Genomic DNA, 22,376 nt, shown 5'->3' with positions numbered 1-22,376 from the left:
CAGCCGATCACAATTTTATATTCATGAAAATACATCTTGTTATAAACTGAAATAACTCATTTTACTTTTTTTGAAACCTTTGAATTTTTAGAAGTTCAACTTGTAAAATACAATTATTTCCCACTGTGGATTTTTAATTCAACAAGTATTCATAGTGCTATTACATGCCAAGCATTATTGTAGCTTCCTGGAATACAGCAACGTACAAAAGAGACAAACTATGAGTAAATTGTTCAGTACATTAGGTGATGAGTATTACAGGGGAAAAGGAGAACTTGGTAAAGGATAAGGAGTTCTGCAGGGGATAGAAGTGGCAATTTTAAATAGAGTGGTCACAGTAGATCTCAATGAGAAGTTAACATTTTTGTAGATTTGAAGAAAGCAAAGCAGCTAGCAAAGCAGCTATCTGGAAAAATATCTTTAGAACAGATAAAAGAGCTAATGTAGACAAAAGCCCTAAGGGAGGAATGTCTGGAATAAATTTAAGGAACATCAAGGAGGCCAGTGTGACTAGAGAAAAGACTTTACTATTAATATGTGGATTATCTATCATGCAGATATTACACACAAATTTTTATACTTTGGGTATCCTAGCATTCAATAATTTTCTACTAATTATTAAATCAGCCTACCTGAATGTACCAAAAAAAACCTGATTCTTAAACATACAAATGTTAGGCTTTTCACATAATTACTAAGAATACAGATATCAATTCATTTAAAATTCATCAACTTAAAAAATTGTATCAGAATTCTAATTCAGTGATCAAAGTTCTATTATAATCCTCATTTACTCTTAACACCCATAAAAACATTTTATTTCATGTAATACCACTGACTTTTAAAAAATGTTATTACTATTATATCAACACATTCTTATTAATATTTCTCTCCTCATATCACCTAGGTAGGCAATTCTCCCTAATTTTTGGATATTACAAATCAATAAAATTAGAAAAGAAAATTTAGAAACTGACATGATCTGCCAACGTTTTTGGGTTTTATTTTCTTTTTCTGAGACAGAGTCTTGCTCTGTCGCCCAGGCTAGAGTGCAATGGCGTTTTGGGTTTTGAGAGACGTTTGGAAACTACTATTCTTGTGCTTTCGCTTTTCTCAATTTTAACCAGTCTTTAGGTATTCCAAAAGTATCCAGAAGACATCAAAACATTTTACAGGGTTCTGTTTAAAACTAAGTTTCAAACTTTGATACCAGAATCAGTAAAATAAGTAGTATCTCTTAATGTTGGTTATTAAATATTTGTCCCTTTGGTAAAATTATTCCTTTTAGTAAACACATGCAAATTAACTTAAATATTTATCCAAAAGGGGGGAAAACTTTCAGTTTTTTTCATTTAAAAAATTCATATAAAATAAGCAATCTTTTTTCTGTACAAAATAATTTAGAAACTGTATGTCATTGGATAAGCTAGACACTGACAATGTGGTATCTTAGGATTCCCATTTAGTAAAAACAAATTTTACTCATGGTAAAAACACTTCTAGGAATCAAACTCATGCAACTTCTCAGGTTTTACCTGCTATGGAAAATAACCAATTTTTTATCTTAGGAAATGTTTTTCCCCCTCTCAAAAAGTGAAAACTCTGGCCAATTACTGTCATATTTTCCTCAATCGCTATGAAGACTATTAAAGGGAAAATTTTATGGCTTCTTAATTGTATTAGTTTCTCAATACTCAAATAGAAACTAAAAATAAAGAAAAAGAAACCAAAAGAGAATTTATAAATCAACATGTAATTTTTTTTTTTGAGAATTGAACAGGAAGCTTCCACAGTCATTTAATTTATAAATTTATACAGGCATTTGAGTAAAATAAGGGCCCAGAATTATAAATGATATCTCAACTTAAGCTCTTCCTAGAGCAAAATTACAGCCAACTTATTTACCTAGCAATTATTTCAGATGTTCATGCTTATTCTCCAATTATTCTCCCTCATTGCTTAGCTACAATTCTAGATGAGCTAATGACCATTAAGCTCATATTTCTATAATAAAGAAAACATTCATGTAAGCCACAAGTCATCTGCTTTAATATACTGGGAATGACTAGAAGCAAAATTCAGCTTAAAAATTAAAAAAACACACTATTCATCTATTTCTAAAATGTAAAAAATTATAAATCATCAAGCTAAAATTGTTTCAACTCATCAAATAAAGCATGTTTTCTCCCTTTCCTTTAAGGCCTCTGCACTAGCAGTCTCTTTGCCAGGTATTCTCTGCTTAACTCATACATGTACTTCAAGCCTCGGTTCACAAGTCCTGTTCTTCCAGAAGATTTCCTTGACTCACCATCCCCCATCTTCCCATGCAGTGTCTGGCATGCATTTACACAACAGATACTGGAAAAGTTAATAAATTTTAGAAGCAATTTAGGAAGATAATGTCCTCATCTTCCCTGAAAAATAACGTGGATGGAAGAACCTGAAAAAAGACATTTTCAAAGTCTAACTCTGTTGCCCAGGCTGGAGTGCAGTGGCATGATCTTGGCTCACTGCAACCTCCGCCTCCAGGGCTCAAGTAATTCTCCTGCCTCAGCTTCCCAAGCAGTTGGGATTACAGGTGCACGCCACCACACCTGGCTAATTTTTGTATTTTTAGTAGAGACGGGGTGCAACCAGGTTGGGCAGGCTGGTCTTGAAGTCCTGACCGAGTGATCCGCCCGCCTCAGCCTCCCAAAGTGCTGGGATTACAGGCATAAGCCACCAAGCCTGGCCTACTTTTTTTACCTATATCCACATAAAAACCTATAAAAATATACAGATGGTGGTGGTGGGGGGGTCTACAAAGTTACTACCAGATGCCTTTTTTTGAGAATCTCTAAATTCAACAGCCAACTATACTACTGAAAAAAAGGTGTTAACACTTTGGACAATTTTACGTGACTACAACCCAGGCAAATACGTCAGTAGGCATCAGTAAATTTCATTCTACTAAAAGGCCACAATTTTTGAGAACTTTTAAGGACTAGTCCTCCACATACAAAATTACTTTCCAAGGTTTGCTAACAATGCAATTCTGCATTTTTAGTTTGCGTAGTCTCCTAAAAATGACAAACTGCAGCTTGTAAAGTTTTCTTCTTATCCATAAAAGTATCTTACAAGCATAACTGAATACACTAAAGTAAAATTCCAAAACATTTCAATTGTGGGATGCTTAGAATTGCAAACTGTTTTATAGGTAAATAATACAAATTCTGATGCAACATCATAGTGGCTTACTTACAATCAACTGAGGAATATCAGGTAGCTACACGAAGATACTCGAGTTTTCAGTGGCATAGACTGGAGATGTGCTCAAAAAGTTTATCTTGAATCCCTAAGCCTGATGCACCACAAATTACAAATAACTGGAAATAAAGATTTAGTTTCAATAAATCAGATTTTCCCATTAACTAGAAAAGTCAAGATCCTTTTAATATTTTTAAATACAGAGCTAGATATTGTGCCCCTCTTTCATTTTTATTTTTGATAAAATTTCATCATCTCAATTAGTAAAAATCTCCTTTTAGATCAGGCTGGGCATGGTGGCTCATGCCTGTAATCCCAGCATTTTGGGAGGCCTAGGCGGGTGGATCACCTGAGGTCAGGAGTTCGAGACCAGCCTGGCCAACATGGTGAAAGCCTGTCTCTACTAAAGATACAAAAATTAGCCAGGTGTGGTGATAGGCGCCTGTAATCCCAGCTACTTGGGAGGCTGAGCCAGGAGAATCGCTTGAACGCGGGAGGCAGAGGCTGTGGTGAGCCAAGATTGCGCCACTGCACTCCAGCCTGGGCAAGAGTGAGACTCTGTCTCAAAACAATGATAAATAAATAACAGATCATAGGGAATATAGTTTATCCTATCAGAAAACTTATTTACAAAACTTCTACACATCTTTGAAAAGTATGAAAACCACTGTTTAATAAGCAGGTATTGAAAGGCTAATATACTCTACCTAAATCCTTAGTTTTGGCCTTGATTTAAGTAAATGCCATTTTAATAACACTCGTAATTCCTAACCCAGAAACAGATGTAAAAATTACTGCTCTCTCTATAATGTGGAATGTAAAAAAATATTCAAAGTGGTAAAGAATATATGTTCTTTGATTGAGTCCAGAAGTTCAAGACCAGCCTGGGCAACATGGCAAAACAAAAAAATACAAAATTTTGTATTTTTGTCTCTACCAAAAACAACAAACCAACCCGAAAACACCACAAAAATTAGCTGGGTGTGGTGGTGTGCACCTGTATTCCCAGCTACTCTGGAGGCTGAGGTGGGAGGATCACCTGAGCCTGTGCGGGTCAAGGCTGCAGTAGGCCATGATTACATTACTGCATTCCAGCCTGGGCAACAGAGTGAGACCCTGTCTCAAAAAGGTAAGAAAATACATGCTCTTATAAATTTCTTATAAATTACAAATATTTGCCCCTTTTGTGTACAGGATTCCTTTGTACTCTCTGAAATTAAGTCCAAGTATCTACAGCTAAAAATTAAAAACCTATGGAAGTATGGAGAATAGCAACTAGAATTTTAGAGATAAAATTTTATACAAAGGATAACCTGGCTACACAGAAGTTATTGTACCATAAAATCTTCTAAAAGGTTTGCTTAAATTCTCTGAAGCAATTTTATGTCGTTGTGAGTAGCTATACATAATCCATTTTTTCAAATGCCCACCAAAATACTGATAGACCTAATACTGAGATAGCTAATGAAGAATGCAAAAAACTCCTGAGCAAAGAAAAACAAGAGTCAGTTATAAACCTACTATATATTAATAGCTATTTCCACAACTATACTGTATTTTAGATTTCTTAGGTCAGTTCGTATAATGGCTAGTGACTAGAAGCCCATATGGAGGAAAAATCTAAGCATCAACTGAATATTAAATTAGATTTGAACAGGCCGGGCGCAGTGGTTCACGCCTGTAATCCCCGCACTTTGGGAGGCCGAGGCAGGCGGATCACGAGGTCAGATCGAGACCATCCTGGCTAACACGGTGAAACCCCGTCTCTACTAAAAATACAAAAAAAAAAAATTAGCCAGGCGTGGTGGTAGGTGCCTGTAGTCCCAGCTACTCGGGAGGCTGAGGCAGGAGAATGGTGTGAACCCGGGAGGTGGAGCCTGCAGTGAGCAGAGATCGTGCCACTGCACTCTAGCCTGGGCTACAGAGACTCCGTCTCAAAAAAAAAAAAAAAAAAAAAGATTTGAACATTATTGTTCCTTTTAAGTGTGATAATGGTATTGTGGTTTTATAGGGTACTATTCTTTATATAAGCAGAGGAATATAAAGCATTTATTGAGCCTATGTAGAGGTGCACAGGTATTGACTATATATTATTCTTTCAAATTTGTTTGAAAATTTTTATAATAAAAAGTTGGAAAGAAAAAAGATTAAATTGTTTGGCTAAGGTCCTAGTAATAAGGAAGCTGCAAGCAGAATATCCTAGAGTCCCCAGATTTCAAATTCTTTCATTCCTATTTCTGCATATATCCTTTATAGAGTTATCTACAGATTCCTTGCACTGCATTTCTTTAAATAAATGAAGACATTTTTAAACATACCTTTTCCATACTACCAAATATGATCAGACCACTGTTACAGTAACCCAGTAAGAAAAATTCTGACCCTGCAGTTGAGGCACAGGACAGAGTAGTTCCCCTCCCCCATAATAAAAAATTGAACTTGAATAATAATTTTCTCTGTTGTTGAAGAAAAAAAAAAAAGGTATTTTAGAGATGGGGTGATTACTACGTTGCCCAGGCTGGTCTCAACTCCTGGGGCTCAAGCAATCTGCCCACCTTGGCCTCCCAAATGCTAGGATTACAGGCATGAACAACTGCGCCCAGCCAGATAAAACACTTTTTTTCAAAGTTATTTTGACTTGGAATACTTGTTATTTAAATGCGAATCTCCTAACTATTCTGTGAACTCAGAAAATTCAAATTTACAAAGGAATCTTTTTGGCAAATATTCCCATGGATAAGCAATCTGACATCTTTAATTGCTAATAGAAACTATTTCCTTTAAAGTGCTAAGAATTTCATCATTTGTGTTGCTCACACCCGAAAACTTTTAACAAGTTAAATAATGTAGCATTTGCAAATGATCAAGTATTTGTCTAGATGATCTTTTTGACTACTAATTTGTTTACAAAGTGAAAGATGGCATTATTTTTAAAATATCTAAACTCTTATTTAAAATAATTTGCCATTTGGTCAAGTAAATCAATATAGATATCCATTTCCTATATCATACAATTTATATATAATATATACGTAACATACTATATATATAACCTAATGCTTGAAGTAACAATTTTTAAGTTTTCTTCCCCATATGATTTATGACAGAATTGACAGGCATCATTTACAGTAAATGATTTTCTATTTGACAAAACCCTGAAAATTATCTTTACTAACTATACTCACTAGTAAGCTTCTTAAATGAAAAAAATCATGGTAGGGAGGGGAAAGCTAGGACTTTCCAATAGTTTTCAAACACAATAAAGTTTGAGTCATGAACAGAATACCTGTTTCCACTCAATAAACATACTGAAAAACATCAGATAATTCCATGGAAAAGTATCACTGATTCAACCAAGAATCAATAGGGTTTAAATGGAGTGGACAGTTGTTAGATTAGAATACAATATTTAGCCTCAAATTATCTCCCCATTATTTTTTCTATTAATTATCAAAGGAATAATATTAACTACACAGTGGACAAGCTGGTCAATACCTGAACCACATCATGAAAACTGACATCACCAATATGGGACAAATGAACATTACTACGCCCCTGGATGAGATACACTAAAGACACATGACCATTTTGGTGGCTTTTCAGCTAAAACCTATAACCTAAATCTAATGATGAAGCACCAAACAAATTCAAATTAAGGCTGAGGGCTGGGTGCAGTGGCTTACGCCTGTAATCCAGCACTTTGGAAGGCTTGAGGTCAGGAGTTTGAGACCAGCCTGGCCAAAATGGTGAAACCCCATCTCTACTAAAAATACAAATATTAGTTGGGTGTGGTGGAGCACACTTGTCCCAGCTACTCAGGAGCCGAGATCACGCCACTGCACTCAAGCCTGGGTGACAGAGCAAGACTCAAAAACAAAACAAATTAAGGCTGAGGGGCTGTTCCACATTGAAGGGGACTAAGAGGAATGACAATTATATAATGGCCTTGGATTAGATAATGAATCAGAAGAAATTTAAGAGTTACCATGACAAAAGTAGAACACAGACTGCAGATGTCTACTAATGCTACATTTCCTGAACTGCATCACTCAACTGTGTGTATGTATAAGAATCTTTGTTATTAGGAAACACATCAAAGTATTAAAGTTCATAATATATGCAATGCAATCTCCTATAGTTCGGAAAAAAATAAAGATTCAGTAAAGCACTTATGTCAAGATGTTAAAAAGCAGTGCAAAATATATATGGGAGTTCTTTGCATTGTTCTTGCAACTTTTTTGTAAGTTCAAAGTAATTTCAAAATAAAATTACAAATGCATTACAAAAATTGCTTAAATGACTGTCAGTTTGTAATCCCTAAAAGCAATGCTCTTGTTATTCAACCAATACAAAGCAGATTAAACCATGTGATCTCCCATGATTGGATCTTCAACTCTGATAACCTAAATAATCAAAGTTTTAAGCGTTTTTTCACCTAATACCCAATACCATACCCCGAATATGGGAAGCACAAAACCTTCAAAAATTCTCTTCATACACGATAGCCAAAACCAAAGGAAATGGTGGATGAGGGAACTAAAAGAAATGTACAAACACAGGAAACAGTTATTTTGCTGACAATCTTCCCTCCAATGACACTGCACTTCTGTAATACTGAGTAGTGTTGTCATTTTGGACATTTAAGTTTTATAAAATTTAGTCTAATGTAATTCTAAATATCATTAGTACTTAGATTCTTAATTACAGCTGAAAAGACCATTCTAAAATTACCACTGGTGGACTTTTTAGTCATCAAATTTGACTTTAAAACTGTCAAAAGCCATTAAGGAAGCATTTGAGTTTTCATTTTTTATAAGGATATGAGTTTAAAATGGTTGAGAAACACTACAGATCTTTCTAGTGAAAAGCTCAGAAATGGACTGAACCTGACTATAGTAAGTTAGAAATAACTGGTTATTTGTGAGAAAACATCCCATTCCCCACCACCCAGAAGAATGAGAAGTACCAGTACAACATTCAAGTTGCACTGAAAGAAAAGGATGTTAGCTAAACAAACCAAAAATAAATACCAAGATGTGGCACTCTTGTTCAAACTCTACACAGGGTACAAGTTAGCTGCAGTTAATTCTTTTAAGCCACATTCTTCAGCTTAGATGATTCTCCCATAACACTTGAAGTGTCCTTAATGGTTATCTGATTTAGTTTGGCACTCATGTGACTGTCTTTTTTAAAAAAGTTTATGCAACCAGAAAATCAATTTTCAAACCCAGGAATAAATTCAGTTAGTAAAAAAACGGTTACAGTTAAAACGGCGTAACCCTAACCCTGACTGTGAATCTAACAGTCACAATATACTAAGCACATAGTAGATGCTTCAAAGATCACTTGATTATATACAAAAAGCAAGCCAGGAGACTAATCACTTTATTGTCCAGGCAAGTATAGGGAATATTCTGCAAACTATAAAATTTACTGACAGCAGTAAGATTCAATTACTGCCCTGCAAAGCCTCAATTCCCAAAACTAGCTGCCAGAAACACATACCATATGTCCATCCTCTAGAGATTGAGTCAGCAGTGCTGGTATGCTAACTGGGAAGCTTGTATGCTTTAAAAGCTTTCCAAGTGATTCTAAAGCAGTGAAGTTTGTAAACTTTGGCTCCAGGGATAACAATGTCTTGATTTATTTCGCTCACATATAAAATGAGGGGGCTAAACTAATTCATCTTCCAGCTCTAAAAATTTCTGACTTAAAACATTGTGTCCACTTCAACTTTATGTAAAATGTACAGTAGTCATAGTCTGGTGAATGAAAAAATTTCCAAGGAAACCATCATCACAAAATGGCCAACCTTCTTTTTTCTTCAAATCCAGTATGAAAAGTTGCAGAATATGAATCTTAGGACAAAGGGGACTTAAAATGTCAACAGTACATGCTAGAGCTGAAATGTTGCATTTAAATAAAAGGTTGTAATTGAACATGTTCTGTCACATGAATAGAAGTATTTAGATTTCGTTTTACAAAGACTAAAAACAGCTCTGGGATCTTGTTATCTTTGACCCTTACTACCGTGCAATGTACTATTTCAAAACTACATTTGAATCCTATCACTGATGTCAACTTGTCTTTAGAACTATTGCTTAATTAACACTTGCACATAGAAAATTTTTCTTTGGAGGTCTAGCATACAAAATGGTAAAACTTACCCACATTATGCTTTCCTGAGTCTTAGAAAAGCAGCTGAGTTTCTCAAGAAGTTGTATTCAAAGCAAATATTCACAATTTTTTTTCAAACTGTTGTGGATTCTGGTATGTGGGAGAAAAAAATCTAGATGCAGACTTCAACCTATTATGCCATTATACAAACCAACTATTTGCTTTCTGCTACCAAGTTGCTAGGAACAAACTAGTTTAATAATAAAATTTAAAGTTTAAAAATTCAGTAAAATTAAAGTAATAAAATTGAAAGTAATAAATTAGTTACAACTAATAAATGCATTGTCCACATTTATTTAGAGGTGCAGCTTTTTACAGATGTCACTGGTAATATTTTAGACATCTTCATTTCCTGGAAGTGCCTTGAACCAGACTCATTCCAAAGGAATAGCTGTTTTAAAGCTGATGTGTTAAAGAAAATACAAACAATCCATTAGAAAATATTTGAGCTTTTGACTTAAACTGGTCCTTTTGTTTTATAAAGGAAAGTCAATTGCCACCTGATTCCCCTGAGCTCAAGTTATAACCAAAAATGCTCAGCACTGTAAAAAGTCTCATGTGTTAGAATTAGTTTTATTTCCAAATATGGAGGTTTCTAGCTCTGTGATATTATGAAGGGCTTACATGTTTGTGTTGATTCATGGATGCTACGTTGCAGCGTATCTTTAATACCTTTTGGGATAGGGATAGAGTTCTGAACCAAAATTATCCCCTATGATCCTAATGACTATAATACCCAATATTTTTAACAACTAAGTATTAGGTATTATATATTATTATGTTATTCCATGAATGTCTAGGAAATTTAGGTAAAACATTACTACCTCCCCCAAAAACTTCAAATTGTATGATCCAATAGTCCTTTTTGTTTCACCATTAATTTTAGAATGTATATGCACTTTTTATCATAAACCTTTTTCCACAATTTCAGAATATATCATGACTCTTATTACACCAAAGAATAGAATATAAAGAAGCTGGGTTTAAAACGTAAGAGTCTTTGCAGGGTAAAGAAAATGACCATATATTTTCAATGTGTTTACTAATAACTGCAGAGATTAGTTTTGCTTTATAAAGCTGAGAAATATATAGGCAATCAGGTTGATTAGCACAAGATTTTGCTTGAAAATAAATGGCTACATTTCACATAGAAGAATTATCTAGAAATTATAAAGATTAGAAAACATACAGCTTTATTTAAAGAAATGTCGTTATCTAAGTGACTACATCCTTTTGCAAGTAGTTGCTTTGGCTGAGAAAAAAAGTCCCAAGGGAAAAAATGTATAGATCATGTTAGTAGAAGTGACAGCATCTAAACATCTCTGTTATAGTAATGGATAGGGAAAAGGGATGGAATCAGATAATTCAATAAAACCTAAAATAGTTTACTACTTATTAGTCAACATGCAAATATTTCCTTTGCTTATCAAACAGCACTTTATTCAAAGCACTTTCAGATTATCACTCAGTTCCGTGTTTACAAGTACTTTTTTCTTTTACATCTCTATTCTACATTTATATATGCATCTAAGCAACTAGATAAAAAAGCATATTGAGTTTTAAAGTAAAAATCTGAATAATCACACAGACATGGACCAACATTTATTACAAACAGGAAAAGTGTAGATCTATAAGAGTACAGATTTTTTTTGGTAAAAAGGCTGCAAGCTGAAGTATAGAAATCACCATAATCTATATAATGCAGTAATTGTATCTGCATTTTAAAATCACATTGCTCAACAGAAAGAAAACATTATAATACAGTAATTTAAATTGCTATGTAAAGGTATTAAAACAGTATCAACAGTGGAAAAGTTTATTTCGATTTAGGTCACTCATGTTGCATCCTGAGTTCACTTCCATTTTCCAAGAAGAAAGGTCATTTTGAAAAACTGAAATGTACGCTACACAACCCATTATTTATAAGGAAGGAAAAACCAAGTATAGAGAAAAGAATTCATCGTTTGTAAAAATTTTAAATAAAACAATCAATTCTCTATATGCTTTTATTAAAGAAATACAGCTTTCACAGACAGCAAGATACATTGTTGCTATTACCAGCAGCATTACCTTCTTCATTTCTCCTTCAGCCACCAATAAAAAACATGCTTCAGTAAAAAAATTCCTTATGAATGTGGCCCGATTCAAAACAAATTACTTCTCTAACAATAAGATATTGTAGCTTACATGTTGTCACTCATCACCTAATTACATGAAAAGCTACAGAAACCACAGGCTGGGTGGGGGAGAACAATTTAAAAGAATATGTCAAAATTCTGTAGGTTTTCTCAATTTTGTGATTATTCAGTGACCTTTTTGATCATTGTAAAAAGTAGTTCTTTGAAGAGCACCGAGGCTCTCTGACTGGGGCATTCCACTTAACTCAAGTGTTTAAAACCTGTCATTTATTAAATCCAAAAATATACTAAACTGCATTTAAAATATCCTTATCCGATTAAATAGCTGGAGACATATTTAAATGTTTCCTTTATTTGAAACTAAGAAGTCACAAAAGTACTTTCATATCATAGTGATATTTAAACTTTATACTTGATAACTATCACTTTAAGAACAGTCATATAATTAATGACTTGCTCATCTTATAATAATACTGTTAAATCATGTAACATAGCAGTTTTGGAACAAAGAGTAGAACAATATATTTCAGGGAGTGGAGGCAAAATGTTATCTCCTATGTATTATATATAACACCCAAGTAATTTGGCCTAGTTTTTGAAATTATATATTAAGAATACACAGAAGTTTGTTGTCCTAAATGCCATTCACAGAGCAAGATAATTTTACCTCCAACAATTTCCACGCTACAGCAAAAAAAATGAAAGCATGTGACAAATTAAGAATGACATTTTAAATCTAAATTTTACATAGCTAAATAGATACTGCTCAACTCTCAGTTATGAGCAAATCTGATGCACTGGCTCATATAGCAGCATCATTAACTTTGTTTTTAAGTAATTAATATGCTCTCATTTCCAACTGATGTTTCAAATTTTTTAAAAAAGTTTAATACTTTTTTCCTTTGACATTTTGTACTTAAAAATAGGATTTGCAAGGAGTTTCTCTGGGGAAGCAAATTATCTTCTGTTACTAAAGATGTATGTATTTTCTATTAAAAAAAGGTATTTGGAGTCACACAAGTTGGTTTAGCTGAATATAAAGAAACGAACATTACAATTTTCCCACCATGAAGTACTGAGTTACAACAAATGTATTAACAAAACTTTATTTTCTTGAGTGCATACAGAATGTTATGTAAACACTTAAGTATTACTTTCAACGTAAAAACATTCTTATTATCACTTCAGATTTTTAAAAAGTATTATAAATAGGTTATGTGTCTTCTCCAGAAATATTAATGGCCACATTGAGTGATATGATCAAAGAAAACTTTAGCCTCTCACAGGCTAAAAAATATAAAATGTGAAAATAAAAAATAAAGAGCAAACCAGGAAAGAGAAAAACACAGCTCAGGATATGCATTTCTAAAACCAGCATTCAATTTAAAACCTTAATTCCTAAACCAAAAATATAAATTTTAAAAAATATACATATATATTATTTACCATTTGTTCTTAATACATGTTAGATATACCTATTTGTGCACGTGTGTATGTTTGTGTGTGTGTGAAATAACTGCAAATATTACCAACTAAATAAATCAGGCAACTGCTAGCAGCTCTTCATTTCATTATATGAATTGAGCCTGTTATGTAGACAACTTTCAGCCCCTTGGAATAACATCTGGTCTTCCTGAAATTTTTTTTTAGGATGCAGTTTGTTAACTTACAGCTAGGAAATTGGAGAAACAAACCCATTGTGTTCAGAGTTACAGAATGGAGTATCTAACTGCCTATTTCAGTTTAACTTACGCTAAAATAAAATGCATGAATAATGCCTGAATAATTGAGAAACAAGGAAATTTCAAAAACTCAGAAAGTTCTACTTCATTATACAAAAACAATTATATATCAATTATTTTCATTTCTGGTGTGTGTGAATTTAAGTCTAATGTGTTTCTAAAGCCAGACTAGAATGCAGATCAGGTGCAGGTGATCCAGGTTCCTTGTTTTAATGAGTTAATACAAAGCAGCACAGGCTTCAGCATATTTCAGACAGGCCTCACCTGTTTTGTGCCAAGCTACTTTGGTGATTTAAATATATTAAGGAAAGAAATGGTCCCAGAGGATAGGTGATGAAACTTTAAGGATATGGTCATGGGCCAAAACTATCAGACTCCACATAAGGCACAATCTCTCTCATACATACAAACACACAAACATACATACCACATACACAACCACACACACAAAAATAAAACACACACAATGTTCCTGCTATTATCCAGTAATTTCCCTCCCCACCAAGTAATACAATCTAAACTATAGCACAAATACAATGAGTACACTGTAGCCTCTATTTAAATCTGCTATTGGTTGGGTCCATTCTGAGGACACATCACAGATGACACTGTGTTGTGCTGAAGTATATTCAGTACTGCTGATGACCAAAGCCCTTTGAACAGGTCCAAAACAGACCTAAATATTATCAAATTTCAGGTACAGCAGAAAATGTTATGTTGAGGCTGCAGTGTACTTGATTATGCTGAAAATCTATATCACAAAATTAATATTAAAAATAAGAGTACTGCGTAAGTTACAAAAAGAAATGCATATAATTTTCAGCTTAATGTGGATATCAGTTATTTATACCTTAGCCCTTCCGTATCATTAATTTATATTAATAACCTGAAAATGATTACTTGGTGCCAATTGTTATTGACACATTAAAACTTTTATTGTCATTTTTACTACTAATTCCAGTCTTCAAAAATTAACATTTTCCTCCTAACCATAATCATGAATGGGGTCCTTACTCTTTAAAATATACATGCCTGGGTTCAAATTTCAAGATATAAAAAGCAAGAAAAAAATATCAAAGTATCATTGGGTAAAATTAGGATTAAGTAGGATTAAATAGGTTTGAATCACATTAGCTTATTCTTGCATAATATAAACTATCTTACAGAAAAATCGTTAAATTATTGAAGTGCTTACATTGATAAACCATGCATTTTCACAAAATTAAAATGTGAAGTAATTCTTCTCTTAAAATGTTTCATTTCACCAGACACTCAAAATACTCTATGAAAAACTAAGTTAACATTTCTGTATTTTCATATACTCCCATTCATATTAGTTTGTAAGTAGGAATAAAAAGAAAAATGAGTTCTAAATAAATGACACAGGAGGCAATAAATTGACACATGACAAGTAAATAAAAGGCTAAAGCACTCCAATACCATTGAAACTGTTTTAATGTTGTTGCAACTCCAAAATGCAACAATCATCAGCTTGTAAAAGACCCAAATTTCAAAAATTCATTTTAATTACTCCTTTATACCTATTTTACAAAATAAAGGTAAGACACATTTAAATCCTCCTTGTCCTAACTGGCTATGTTCCTAACTTGTTTTCTATCACTACAGTGAATGCTGCAATTCCCATCAGATGCTGATATAAGAAAAAATAAAATAAAATAGTAACCTCTGCTTCAATGTACAGTTTCCAGAATCTGCCAGAACTGGGGAACTGGGCAACAAGGCGTTCATAAGTCTTCCGTGCTTTGTCTATAGGTTGATTCTAAAATTGAAAACCAATAAACAGCATTTACAATGTTAGGATTATGAAAATATTATTCACTGCAGAACCAAGTAGTGTGATTGGACCCATAGAGAAGGAAATGTAATCCTATATCACTAAACCTGTGCCTCTCGAATGAGAATGCTCCAAGCATCAAGGTCATATGGATTCTCTTCTAATTTCTTTTCCGCTTTCTTCACCTTCTCTGGGACATACTCAGCTGCCTGGGGAAAAAAAACAACAATGAACTAAAGTTACTGTTTTAAAAATCTCATGCCTAACTTAATTCATGAACAATAAAGTCCTCAGATGCAATGCCACATTACAAAGCATAAAAATATCCTCTTATAAAAGAGAAGTGTGTTTCCTAGAACCTATGTGTACAATCATCCTTCCTTATCTGTGGGCTCCGCATCCTTAGATTCAACCAAGGGTGGATTGAAAATACTCGGAGAAAAAAAAAAAAGACAGCAGTGTCTATACTAAACATGTACAGCCTTTTTATTTATCATTATTTCCTAAACAACACAGTATAACAACTATTTACATGACATTTGTATTATATGACGTTATTATAATCTAGATATGAGTTAAGTATTTGGGAGGACATATGTAAGCTATATGCAAATACATTATTTTATATAAGAGATACGAGCACACATGGACTCAGGTATCTAAGGGGGTGTCCTGGCAACAATCCCCCACAGATACTGAGGGACGATTGTATTTGTAATCAGAAGTAACTTGCATAAAGATAATAAAACCAAGTGATCAAGTATTTTTTATTCAAATAAACTTATTTTTGTATTAAATACTATAAAACAGCAGTTCTCAAACTTTATGGTCTCAGGACCCCTCTACACTCTCAAAATTTAAGAACCACAAAGAGCTTTTATGTGGGTTTTATCAACATTTACCATATTAGAATTTAAAACAAATTTAAATATTGATTTACAAATAAAACTTTTTACATGTTTTTTCTTTATAAAAAATAACTTAAAATTCAGTAATGTCACTTTTTACATATTTATAAATCCATTCAATGTTTGACTTTTTAAAAGGCAGCTGAATTTTCACATCTGCTTCTGCATTCAATCTGCTGCCCTATCGGATCATAAAGATGCTGAAAAATTCCACTGTATGCCTGTGAGAGATTAGGAGTGAAAAAGGGCAAATAATGTCTTAGATTTATTATGAGACAGGTTGAACTCACAGATCCTCTGAAAGTCCTTAGGAACCCTTGGAGTTCCTGGACCAACTTTGAGAAACACTGCTGTTAAAGCACTCATCCTGCACCACAAAGAAAATGCATGAAATGACATGGAACTCTTATTTAGATGTAAAGAAATTTTAAAAACACAATTCACAATTGTATATACAATACAATGAAAACTATAAAATAAATCTGCAATTAAAGAGATTTTTAAAATATATTCAAATGCTTAGACTGGTCACGCTTGGAAGATAAGTAGTAGAATTAGAGGCTGATTTTTTTTTCCCCTTTTCTTTCAATATTCCCCAAATCCTTTAGTAAGATAGTTTTACTTTTATTATAGAAATTTAATCTTTAAAAAAAAATGCCTAAAATAGTAGCCAGCACTTGAAGCAAAAATAAAAGTATTAATTCTCAAATTGTTGTTCAGAATACTACTGTGTACCACAAAAAGGGATGGTCAAATAAGCCAGATAAATGTTAATTTATACAGGCCAGGTGTGGTGGCTCACATCTACAATCCCAGCACTTTGGGAGGCCGAGGCAGGCAGATTACTTGCGGCCAGGAGTTCAAGACCAGCCTGGCTAACATGGTGAAACCCAGTCTCTACTAAAAACAGAAAAATTAGCTGGGCGTGGTGGTGTGTGCCTGTAATCCCTGCTACCTGGAAGGCTGAGGCACAAGAATTGCTTGAATCCAGGAGGCAGAGGTTACTGTGAATGAGATTACGCCACTGCACTCCAGCCTGGGTGACAGAGCCACATAGCACTTTGGGAGGCCGAGATGGGTAGATTACGAGGTCAGGAGATTGGGACCATCCTGGGACCATCCTGGCTAACATGGTGAAACCCCATCTCTACTAAAAACACAAAAAATTAGCCGGGCATGGTGGCGGGAGCCTGTAGTCCCAGCTACTCGGGAGGCTGAGGCAGGAGAATGGCGTGAACCCAGGAGGCGGAGCTTACAGTTAGCCAAGATCGCACCACTGCACTTCAGCCTGGGTAACAGAGACTATGTCTCAAAAAAAAAAAAGTTAATTTATATGAAGTTTTGTTTTGCCTTTTTTCTAGGACATCCTGACATCTATAAATGGCAATACATATTGATGATATCCAAGCATAAAGAGGGAAGCACTGCCCCTATCACTTTTCTCCCCCACAACTCCCCCTTTTTTTTAGTGGAATTAGTATTTCATGGAACAATTCAGTCAAAACACCAGTTTGGAAAAGTTTAAAAAAAGCATCTGTTCAGATTTTTTTAACTACCTAGGAGAAATAAACTCTTTTCTTTGGAATAAATTAGCTTGCACCACTGGTAAGCATTTACTTATTTAGAAAAAAGACATGTTGACTACTGTAATTCAAAATTAAAATTACGATGTTTTCCTAACATATAAGAACTTTATCAATAGCTTGCTCAAGGAACTAAAGCTGGAAAGTTTATAAGGGACTATTGGCTCTACCCATATATGAAACTACAGGCCCAGAAAGAACAGCAAATGGAAAATCAGCAATTAATAAAGGTGGCATGTTCAAATCAGAATGGTGAATTATTCAATAAATGGTTTCAGAATAACTATATAATCATCTGTTAGAATAACTGTGAAGTCAATTTTATCAAAATAAAGTTGAATTCCTACTTTACTCTTTCTGCCCAAATAAACTTAAGAGAGATCAAAGATTTAAATGTTAAAAACAAAACACAAGACAGAACTAGAGCAGAATATGGCGAAATGTATTTCTGCATTGGAAAAGCTCTTCAGAAGCCTTTTGGGAGGCCGAGGCGGGAGGATTCCTTGAGCTCAGGAGTTCTTCAGGACCAGCCTGGGCAACACGGCAGAATCCCGTTTCTACCCAAATACAAAAATTAGCCAGGCATGTGCCACACACCTGTAGTCCCACGTACTTGAGAAGCTGCGGTGGGAGGATCGCTTGAGCCCGGGAGGGAGAAGTTGCAGTGAACTGAGATTGCCGCCACTGCACTCGGGCCTGGGTGACAGAGCCAGACCCTGTCTTAAAAAAAAAAAAAAAAAAAAAGCCTTTAAAGAGTAAACTTACATGGTAAGTTAAAATTTGCGCATGAGAAAAGTACCAAAATAAAAAAGACAAACGTAAAAAAAACCTCCAACACATGACAAAAATACTAAATTTATTAAAGTACAATCAATAAACCACCAGTGGTTCAAAAAGAAAACGCAGCCGGATGCAGCAGCTCACACCTGCAATCTCAGCACTTTGGGGTTCGGGGGAGGGCAGGAGGATTGCTTGAGCCCAGGAGTCTGAGACTAACCTCAGCAATATGGCGAAACCCCGTCTCTACAAAAAATACAAAGAATTAGTGGGGCATGGTGGCATGCACCTATGGTCCCACCTACTTGGGAGGCTGAGATGGCAGGATCACCTGAGCCCAGGAGGTTGAGCCATGATGGCACCAGTGCACTCCAAACTGGGTGACAGGGCGAGACTCTGTGTCAAAAAAACATTTTTTAAATAAAAATTTAAAAATAAAAAGGGCAAAGCATATGAACAGTTTATAATTAACTTTTTAAAGACTCAAAAGAAATGCAAATATTGGCCGGGCACGGTGGCTCATGCCTGTAATCCCAGCACTTTGGGAGGCCAAGGCAGGCAGATCACTAGGTCAGGAGAACAGAGACCATCCTGGCTAACACGGTGAAACCCCATCTCCACTAAAAACCAAAAAATTAGCCAGGCATGGTGGCGGGCGCCTGTAGTCCCAGCTACTCAGGAGGCTGAGGCAAGAGAATAGCATGAACCTGGGAGGCAGAGCTTGCAGTGAGCAGAGATGGCGCCACTGCACTCCAGCCTGCATGACAGAGCGAGACTCCGTCTCAAAAACAAACAAAAAAAAGAAATGCAAATATAAACCAGAAAACAGAGAGCCAACATTTTATAATTAAATTGCAGTGGTGAGGGTAAGCAGAAAAAGATATTCTCATATTGTTAGCAAGGGCAAGTAGAAACTGATCAATGTGGCCAGGGGCGATGGCTCACGCCTGTAATCCCAGCACTTTGGGAGGCTGAGGCAGGTGGATCACCTGAGGTCAGGAGTTTGAGACCAGCCCAACCAATATGGTGAAACTCCCGTCTCTACTAAAAATACAAAAATTAGCCAGGAGTGGTGGTGCACACCTGTAGTCCCAGTTACTCGGGAGGCTGAGACAGGAAAGCTGCTTGAACCCAGGCAGCAGAGGTTGCAGTGAGCCAAGATCACACCACTGCACTCCACTCCAGCCTGGGCAACAGAGCAAGACTCCGTCTCAAAAAAAAAAAAAAAAGAAACTGATCAATGCTTAATATAAATGTCTGATTCTGAATTCCACTTCTATTAACACCCTACTGCACATGTACACAAAGATATATAATGAGTCAGCTACTATAGTTACATAAGACTGAAAATAAATTAAATAACTATGTATAGCCAGATGTGGTGGTGCATGCCTATAGTCACAGCTACTCAAGAGGCTAAGGTGGAAAGATCGCTTGACCCCAGGAGTTCAAGGCTGCGGTAAGCTATAATCACACCACTGCACTCTACCCCGGGTAAGAGAACAAAACCCTGTCTCTATCTGTTAAAATTAAATAAATAAATATATATACAAAAGGACCAATTAAATAAATTATGGAATTTGTAGTCACTTAAAAAAAAAAAACAAGGCATGGCAGGTAGCCACATGGAAAATAAAAAGTGATGGTGAGCAGGGAGACATGCAAACAACACATACACTTACTCTGCCATATACCCTTCTGGTTTGTTTGAATTTTTCTTATTCATCTGAGAAATATTCACTCAGTGCCTAGTATGTGTCAGACACTGTAGTGGCCCTTGGGATACATAACAAAATAAAGAATTCTATCAGTGGGTTTACTTCTTGAAAAAAAAAAAAAAAAGAAATTTTAGGCTAGGCATGGTAGCTCATGCCTGTAATCAAAGCACTTTGAGAGGCCAAGGCATGAGGACCGCTTGAGGCCAGAAGTTCAAGAGCAGCTGAGCAACATAGTGAGACCCTCGTCTCTACAAAAAACTTAAAATTAGCCAGGCATGGTGGTGTGTGCCTGCAGCCCTAGCTACTAGGCAGGCTGAGGCAGGAGGACTGCTTGAGGCCAGAAGTTCAAGACCAGCCTGGGCAACACAGTGAGACTCTTGTCTCTACCAAAAAACAAAACAAAAACAACTTAGCCAGGCGTGGTGGCAGGCACCTGTAGTCCTAGCTACCTGGGACGCTGAGGCAGGAAGATCTCTTGAGCCCAGGAGTTCAAGGTTGCAGTGAGCTAAGGCTACGCCACTGCACTCCAGCCTGGGTGACAGCGAGACACTGTCTCTAAAAAAAAAAAAAGAAAGAAAGAAGCCAGGCTTGGTGGCTCACACCTGTAATCCCAGCACTTTGGGAGCCCGAGGTGGGCAGATAACAAGGTTAGGAGTTCGAGACCAGCCTGGCCAACATAGTAAAACCCCATCTCTATTAAAAATACAAAAATTAGCCAGGCATGGTGGTGCATGCCTATATGCCTATATGCCAGATACTTGGGAGGCTGAAGCAAGAGAATCGCTTGAGAACGGAAGGCAGAGGCTGCAGTGAGCTGAGATCACGCCGCTGCACTCCAGCCTGGGCAACAGAGCGAGACTTAGTCTCAAAAAAAAAAAAAAAGGGAAATTTTACGTAAACTAGAATTTCAGTCCTGAGATACTGACTATAAAATGATAACGATTAACTAAGAAATAAAACTGACATGGGAACCAAAAAACAGTTCATCTATACTTGAACTGCTTTAGGTAATCAGTGATAACAAACACCCAAAACCACTCTGAATCATGGATTTGCTTTGGAAAAATGCCAGGAGATGGGGTAGACAAAGAATCCTACAAGGTATGAGCTGTCGATTTCTTTTAGCCTTTCAGTATCACTGAAGAATAAACCTGATATAATCTCAAATTTGTTACTAAAATATATGGTCGTTTTTCTCTTGGTATTAAGATTAGTGATTTTTGCCCTCTGAAAGAGGGAAAGGATTGTAGACAAGCAGAATCACTGCCAAGGTTTATTGCTATACTTGTTTTTACTCTTGTTACAAGGTCAATTTTGCATTTAGAGAGCTATTTAAATTACTTTAGTGTTCATAGGTATTCTGGAGCTCAAGACCCACTTGCTGAAATTAACCTACCAAATCAGGTAAGGTATGCCATATAATCTGTAAAAGAGAGAAACTCAGAGCATAGAATCTGATATCCAACCAAGCATAATCACAGTAAGACGTATACATGTCTCCTTAATACATCAAATGAGCCACCCCTTTAGTGATTCTCAATCCTGGCTCTGCATTAGAATCACCTAAGGGAAGGAGATTTTAAAAGATGTCCAAGCCTCACCCTCAATCAACTAAACCTGAATCTCTAGGAACGTACATACTATCAATATTTTTAAAAAACTTTTCAAGTAATTCTAACATATAGCACTCCTAGTTGAAAACCATGGCTCATCAGGCGCAGTGGCTCACGCCTGTAATCCCAGCATTTTGGGAGGCCAAGGCAGGTGGATCACTTCAGGTCAGGAGTTCAACACCAGCCTGACCAACACAGTGACACCCCGTCTCTACTAAAAATACAAAAATTAGCAGGGTGTGGTGGTATGTGCCTGTAGTCTCACACACTCAGGAGGCTGAGGTGGGAGAAACGCTTGAACCTGGGAGGCAGAGATTGCAGTGAGCCGAGATTACGCCACAGCACTCCAGCCTGGGTGACAGAGTGAGACTCCGTCTCAAAAAAAAAAAAAAAAAAAAACCAAACAAACAAAACACACACACACACACACACAAAAACTATGCTCTCTAGTTGGTTGCTCCTTTGGTGCCACAGAATCTTTTTGCAGTCTAGTGAAACCTATGAGCCTTTTCTCAGAATAATATTCTTAAACACATAAATTCTGAGGGATTTCCAAGGAAAAAGCGTGTGTGTGTATGTGTATTGTTGCTGTTTTTTTTTTTTTCTTTAAGAGACAGGCTCTCTCTACATTGCTGATCTAGAGCTCCTGGGCTCCAGTGATCCTCCTGCCTCAGTCTCC

General features: G+C 35.7%; 1 protein-coding gene across 1 annotated transcript in view; it reads right to left on the bottom strand.

The window, feature by feature from the left end:
• Positions 1-22,376, bottom strand: part of CSTF3 (cleavage stimulation factor subunit 3) — a 76,877-nt gene that overhangs the window by 41,926 nt on the left and 12,575 nt on the right. The window contains exons 2-3 of the mRNA XM_054437601.2: positions 15,206-15,307; positions 14,988-15,083 (exon numbers count right to left, since the gene is read on the bottom strand). Of these exons, the coding sequence (XP_054293576.1) occupies positions 14,988-15,083; positions 15,206-15,307 (198 nt within the window). The remainder of the gene's footprint in view (positions 1-14,987; positions 15,084-15,205; positions 15,308-22,376) is intronic.

Source organism: Pongo pygmaeus, chromosome 9 (genome assembly GCF_028885625.2).
Source record: "Pongo pygmaeus isolate AG05252 chromosome 9, NHGRI_mPonPyg2-v2.0_pri, whole genome shotgun sequence".
NCBI classification, from domain to species: domain Eukaryota; kingdom Metazoa; phylum Chordata; class Mammalia; order Primates; family Hominidae; genus Pongo; species Pongo pygmaeus.
This window is presented reverse-complemented; position numbering and strand designations above follow the sequence as displayed.